Source organism: Caretta caretta, chromosome 13 (genome assembly GCF_965140235.1).
Source record: "Caretta caretta isolate rCarCar2 chromosome 13, rCarCar1.hap1, whole genome shotgun sequence".
Taxonomy (NCBI): Eukaryota; Metazoa; Chordata; order Testudines; family Cheloniidae; genus Caretta; species Caretta caretta.
Window position 1 is genome coordinate 42,878,476 of NC_134218.1, and position 7,366 is coordinate 42,885,841.

A 7,366-nucleotide genomic window follows, 5' to 3' on the forward strand; every position below is an offset into this window, starting at 1 on the left:
GTATATAAATCTCCCCACTGGATTTTCCACTGCATGCATCCGATGAAGTGAGCTGTAGCTCACAAAAGCTTATGCTCAAATAAATTGGTTAGTCTCTAAGGTGCCACAAGTACTCCTTTTCTTTTTGCAAATACAGACTAACACGGCTGCTACTCTGAAACCTGTAATTTTCCAGGTGTTTTTTCAAGGTTCCTCCTTAAATTACTGACCCCTCTTCTCCTGCCTTTATTCTATTCACATTTCTTTTATTCTAGTCCATTCCAATGAATTCTTTTCTGTTCCATTCTGTTCTTATTACCTCTAGCCTACTCTGTTCTACTTTCCTTTCTTCTCTTCTGTGCTCATATCCTTCCATTCCATTCTAATGTCTTCTTGTCTGCTCTCTTCGGTCCTTGTGGCCTGCCGCACCCAGGGTTTCATGACGGGCTGCCTGTGCTCACCTAGCACGGTGCTCCATGGCACACAGATACACAGCAGAGTCTTCCAGGCAGCTGCTGTTCAGATACAAGAAGCTGCTTTTGGTTTTGGTGTCCAGGCTCATGGTGAAATTCTCTCTAGTGTCTCTGCCGCTAGAGGACAGGGAGGCCATGAACCGCAGCTGGCCTCCCTGGGGCTGGCGGTACCAATGCACGCTGTACTCGGTGCCCGTGTAGGAGCAGTTGAGCTGGATGGGTTCTCCTTCATGGGCAGGGGCCTGGGACCGGTCCTGGGTCACCGTGTATTGGGCCAAAGTACCTGGGGGGAGGAGGTTGGTTTTAGTTCAGGTTTTCTTGCTCAGCAATGACAGAAAAATACATGCACCTCTGTGTAGACAAGGGAGAAAACAAGCAAACGGAAATACACCCTTCCCTCTGTACCGTCTGTCCATCCATCCATCCACCTTCCTTTTGCGCTGTCTGCCTGTCCATCCATCCACCCTTCCCTCTTTGCTGTCTTTTCATTTGTCTCTCTATCACTCTGCACCATCTGTCCATCCTTCCCTCTGTGCTGTCTGTCTGTCCATCCATTCACCCTTCCCTCTGCTCTGCCCATCCTTCCCTCTGCACTGTCGGTCTGTCTACCCACGGGCTCCCATCCCCGGGGTATCGGAGTGCCTTTCTTTCAGAAAAGCCTGGAAATCCCAACCCGTGGCGCCGTGCTCAGAGCAGAGCCTTGAATACCTGGAGCCAGCACCAGCAGCAAAGCGGGCAGGCTCATTGTCAGGGACCCAGCTGCACAGTGAAGTGGCTGGACGAGGTGAAGCTCTGACACCGCTCAGCCTCCAGGGGTGGCCTTCAGGCTGGAAGGAAATCGGTACATTTACCCTGCTCAAGTGGGTGGGGGAGGGAAAGGGTTTTGCTTCTGAGTGCCCTGGGCCTGATCCTCCACTGGTGCAGATTAACTGGGTTCCATCAGAGTCACTGGGCTGGTTCCCCAGCTGGAGCAAACTGGCCATAGCTCCGCTGGAGACCATGGGCAGATCCAGGGCTGATGTAAATCACTGGAGCTGCATTTAAATCCGGGGCAGCTGGTCCCATTTCTGACAGTTAAGGCTCTGTCCCTATAATTCATGGATTTCCGTCTCTGTTGTGCTCTCCTGGGTTAAGCAATACTTATGTAGCGTGCACACACCAACATCAAGGAAGCAAAAATAAGATGGTTATAAGCCTCTGGCCAAAGGGGGAACAAGGCAAGGCATCAGCCTGTCTCCCTAGCAGGCAAAGAAATGTATCAGGATTTTTTTTTAAATGGTGAGGGGTAGCAAATGCAAAGGGAATTTCAGTCAAATGCAGATTGATGTAGCCGTAAGTGGTTGGAGTGGAACAGCCACTAAGTGGCAGCAGAGGGTAAGAAATATGAAGAGGGCTGGTGTTACCTTAAGGTGTATTCTGAGAATGGGTTAGAGGATCCATTGGGCCTGGCGTCCCATCTCCAAAACAGGCTAGTGCCGCACTGTGATAAAGGCTGCCAGCCTCTAAGAAATTACATGGGAAGCAGGGGAAGGCAGACAAGGGGTGGGAGGGAAAACAGATGTGCAGAGAGCGGAAAGGACTTGCCCAAGTTCATATAGCAGAGTCAAGATGACTTAGACTGTAAGTTCTTTAGGGAAGGGTATGGGCTGTCTGTCTGTGCATCTACACGCCCTCGGTACTACTGCCAATAATAATAAAACCGTCCTATTGTCAGTGCTAATGCTCAGTCCACCAGGCCAAGTTGCTTTCCTATGTACTTGCAGAGAAAGGCAGAACAAGAAACCACAGTTGGACGGCACAACCAGACAAATGCAAGTAGGCTCAGCAGAATTCAGTTTTTATTTTTTTATAATTTTGATGAACCACATCCATGGGGTATTTTTAAGCATTTTAAAAATTATTTTTATCTAGTTGTACAAAATTAGCCGGGGTGAGGAGTGGGGGGGCAACATCGAATATGACAATATACAAAGTAAGTATCCTTAAATTAAACTATAAAAAATTCTCAAGCAGAATTGTACCTATCTTTACCTATCTGTAAATTTCAGTTTTTACAGATGGAAATATTTTTTCATCAGTTTGTGTGCACAGGGAAATCGATGTTGACCAACATTTGCCAATAAAAGTCTGATTCCTCCACGCCTAGAAAATAAGACATACTTTTTTTTAACAGTGAGGGTGATTATCTATTGGACTCAACAGTCGAGGGAAGTGGAGGATTTTCCATCCCTTGAAGTCTTTGGACCCAGACTGGAGGCTTTTCAGGAAGATGATGATTTATTGAGATTAATACAGGGGCTACTCAGAGAAATTCTCCAGCCTGTGATATGCAAGAGATCAGACCAGAGGATCTAACGGTCCTTTCTGGCCTTAAACTCTCTGTTTCGGAAGGTGTCAGTCCCCATAATTCATTGTATAAAACTAGCCTGGAGTGAAATAATTTCATCCGGGGACTCAGTTTTGTCTAAAGCAGATGGAATGCACTATAAGGTGGGTAGAAAGCTGGCTAGATTGTCGGGCTCAACGGGTAGTGATCAATGGCTCCATGTCTAGTTGGCAGCCGGTATCAAGTGGAGTGCCCCAAGGGTCGGTCCTGGGGCCGGTTTTGTTCAATATCTTCATAAATGATCTGGAGGATGGTGTGGATTGCACTCTCAGCAAATTTGCGGATGATACTAAACTGGGAGGAGTGGTAGATACGCTGGAGGGGAGGGATAGGATACAGAAGGACCTAGACAAATTAGAGGATTGGGCCAAAAGAAATCTGATGAGGTTCAATAAGGATAAGTGCAGGGTCCTGCACTTAGGACAGAAGAACCCAATGCACAGCTACAGACTAGGGACCGAATGGCTAGGCAGCAGTTCTGCGGAAAAGGACCTAGGGGTGACAGTGGACGAGAAGCTGGATATGAGTCAGCAGTGTGCCCTTGTTGCCAAGAAGGCCAATGGCATTTTGGGATGTATAAGTAGGGGCATAGCGAGCAGATCGAGGGACGTGATCGTTCCCCTCTATTCGACATTGGTGAGGCCTCATCTGGAGTACTGTGTCCAGTTTTGGGCCCCACACTACAAGAAGGATGTGGATAAATTGGAGAGAGTCCAGCGAAGGGCAACAAAAATGATTAGGGGTCTGGAACACATGAGTTATGAGGAGAGGCTGAGGGAGCTGGGATTGTTTAGCCTGCAGAAGAGAAGAATGAGGGGGGATTTGATAGATGCTTTCAACTACCTGAAAGGGGGTTCCAAAGAGGATGGCTCTAGACTGTTCTCAATGGTAGCAGATGACAGAACGAGGAGTAATGGTCTCAAGTTGCAGTGGGGGAGGTTTAGATTGGATATTAGGAAAAACTTTTTCACTATGAGGGTGGTGAAACACTGGAATGCGTTACCTAGGGAGGTGGTAGAATCTCCTTCCTTAGAGGTTTTTAAGGTCAGGCTTGACAAAGCCCTGGCTGGGATGATTTAACTGGGAATTGGTCCTGCTTCGAGCAGGGGGTTGGACTAGATGACCTTCTGGGGTCCCTTCCAACCCTGATATTCTATGATTCTATGAATGCTAATAGCAGCCTTGTGGTTAAAACAAATAGGCCAGAGCCTGGGAGATCTAAGATGTGAGCCTCCTGCTTTCCCGAGGGGCAGGCTCACTCCTATCAGCAGTATCCTTGTTCTCATTTAGTGTCACCTAGATCAGCGTTCAGCAACCCCGTCCCAAGCAGAGCATTTACTCCCAAAAAGGAGAAGGACCAGAAACTCCATAAAGTCCACCCAGGACTCTGGCCCAGATCCTCCAGGATATTTAGGCACTTGACTCCCATTGATCTCAGCCAGGACTTGGGCTTTTATTACTGATGTTGATGTTATATGGGAGGTTTCAGAGTAACAGCCGTGTTAGTCTGTATTCGCAAAAAGAAAAGGAGGACTTGTGGCACCTTAGAGACTAACACATTTATTTGAGCATGAGCTTTCGTGAGCTACAGCTCACTTCATCGGATGCATACCGTGGAAACTGCAGAAGACATTATATACACACAGAGACCATGAAACAATACCTCCTCACACCCCACTGTCCTGCTGGTAATAGCTTATCTAAATTGATCATCAAGTTGGGGAGTTGGATCATCAATATGGGAGTTGCTCAGAGAGCATGAGGATAAGTGTGAGGATAGCGAGAGATGTCAAGAGTAACAAGAAGGGTTTCTTCAGGTATGTTGGCAACAAGAAGAAAGCCAAGGAAAGTGTGGGCCCCTTAATGAATGAGGGAGGCAACCTAGTGACAGAGGATGTGGAAAAAGCTAATGTACTCAATGCTTTTTTTGCCTCTGTCTTCACGAACAAGGTCAGCTCCCAGACTGCTGCGCTGGGCATCACAACAGGGGGAATAGATGGCCAGCCCTCTGTGGAGAAAGAGGTGGTTAGGGACTATTTAGAAAAGCTGGACGTGCACAAGTCCATGGGGCCGGACAAGTTGCATCCGAGAGCGCTAAAGGAATTGGCGGCTGTGATTGCAGAGCCATTGGCCATTATCTTTGAAAACTCGTGGCGAACAGGGGAAGTTCCAGATGACTGGAAAAAGGCTAATGTAGTGCTAATCTTTTAAAAAGGGAAGAAGGAGGATCCTGGGAACTACAGGCCAGTCAGCCTCACCTCAGTCCCCGGAAAAATCATGGAGCAGGTCCTCAAAGAATCAATCCTGAAGCACTTACATGAGAGGAAAGTGATCAGGAACAGTCAGCATGGATTCATCAAGGGAAGGTCATGCCTGATTAATCTAATTGCCTTCTATGATGAGATTACTGGTTCTGTGGATGAAGGGAAAGCAGTGGATGTATTGTATCTTGACTTTAGCAAAGCTTTTGACACGGTCTCCCACAGTATTCTTGTCAGCAAGTTAAAGAAGTATGGGCTGGATGAATGCACTATAAGGTGGGTAGAAAGCTGGCTAGATTGTCGGGCTCAACGGGTAGTGATCAATGGCTCCATGTTTAGTTGGCAGCCGGTGTCAAGTGAAGTGCCCCAGGGGTCGGTCCTGGGGCCGGTTTTGTTCAATATCTTCATAAATGATTTGGAGGATGGTGTGGATTGCACTCTCAGCAAATTTGCGGATGATACTAAACTGGGAGGAGTGGTAGATACAATGGAGGGCAGGGATAGGATACAGAGAGACCTAGACAAATTGGAGGATTGGGCCAAAACAAATCTGATGAGGTTCAATAAGGATAAGTGCAGGGTCCTGCACTTAGGACGGAAGAACCCAATGCACAGCTACAGACTAGGGACCGAATGGCTAGGCAGCAGTTCTGCGGAAAAGGACCTAGGGGTGACAGTGGACGAGAAGCTGGATATGAGTCAGCAGTGTGCCCTTGTTGCCAAGAAGGCCAATGGCATTTTGGGATGTATAAGTAGGGGCATAGCGAGCAGATCGAGGGACGTGATCGTCCCCCTCTATTGGACATTGGTGAGGCCTCATCTGGAGTACTGTGTCCAGTTTTGGGCCCCACACTACAAGAAGGATGTGGATAAATTGGAGAGAGTCCAGCGAAGGGCAACAAAAATGATTAGGGGTCTGGAACACATGACTTATGAGGAGAGGTTGAGGGAACTGGGATTGTTTAGTCTGCAGAAGAGAAGAATGAGGGGGGATTTGATAGCTGCTTTCAACTACCTGAGAGGTGGTTCCAGAGAGGATGGTTCTAGACTATTCTCAGTGGTGGAAGAGGACAGGACAAGGAGTAATGGTCTCAAGTTGCAGTGGGGGAAGTTTAGGCTGGATATTAGGAAAACCTTTTTCACTAGGATGGTGGTGAAACACTGGAATGCGTTACCTAGGGAGGTGGTGGAATCGCCTTACTTATAAGTTTTTAAGGTCATGCTTGACAAAGCCCTGGCTGGTATGATTTAATTGGGGATTGGTCCTGCTTTGAGCAGGGGGTTGGACTAGATGACCTCCTGAGGTCCCTTCCAACCCTGATATTCTATGATTCTATGATTCTATGATAAGTAACAGCATAAAACCCTAAGGAAGGCAACCCAGGGAGCTGCAGCAGTGGTTAAAATGGGCAGGCTGTTGCTTCCTGTCAGGTTCTTTGTTTGTGTGAGACACTTTATCCCTCTTTGCAAGATGGTTTTGTCTTTGTAAAAGGTAGAATTAACAGCCCAGACTAGACAGGGGATCGGACGACCAGTTGCTGTAAATCGGTCATCGCTCCACTGGAGTCAATGGGCCAGATCAGTAGCTGGGTGAATTGGTGTTACTGCAATAGACTCAGTGATGCCAGATGCCCAGCTGGTGTAAATTCGAGTAGCCAAATTACACCCGCTGAGCCTCTGGCCCGCTGAGGGCTGTGAAGCAGACAGAGCCGAGAAAGCTGCAGAGCCGTAACGAGGGTCTTAACAAGCCGCGCAGTGTTTTCCTGTTGCTAGGGCAAAATGTTACCATGTAACTTCTGGTTCCCATTGCGGCTCATTAAAAATCTTGCAGTTCCTCCCTGTGATGACTTTTTAATTGTTGCCTTTGCTACCTGTTTGCAAGGTCTGCAATCCCCAGGGTTAATTAGGGAAAGCTTTGAATTAATGCCCCCATGGGGCTTGTTAGCAGCAGTGTGAGCGGTTGGCAACCAGTGAGTGTATGTTTGGAAAAGAAGGCAATTGTAGCTAAAGGAAACCCAGCTGTCTGCAAAGTGGAGCTAAGCCAAGGTGAGATATGAGCAAGGCCCAAAGTCCCTCGAGAACAATTACGATGTAACAAGCAGAAGCAAAAATGTAAAGCCAGATCCCCACCTGGTGTAAATCAGCCAGAGGTCAGTCGAGTTCAGTGGGATTCCGCTGATTTACTCCTCCTGACAAAATGGACCTGGGGTCCATGGAGAATTTCTCAGCAGCAATCACTCACAAATGGATGCTAAAGACAAGCAGAG

At 47.6% G+C, this 7,366-nt stretch overlaps 1 gene segment (V, D, J or C); it reads right to left on the reverse strand.

Annotated features, from left to right (window-relative positions):
- Nucleotides 1–436: 436 nt before the first annotated feature.
- LOC125629013 (immunoglobulin heavy variable 1-46-like) lies at nt 437–1,197 on the reverse strand. The segment is given in 2 exon segments: nt 437–735; nt 1,161–1,197. Coding segments are annotated over 2 exon segments (336 nt in total).
- Nucleotides 1,198–7,366: the final 6,169 nt, after the last annotated feature.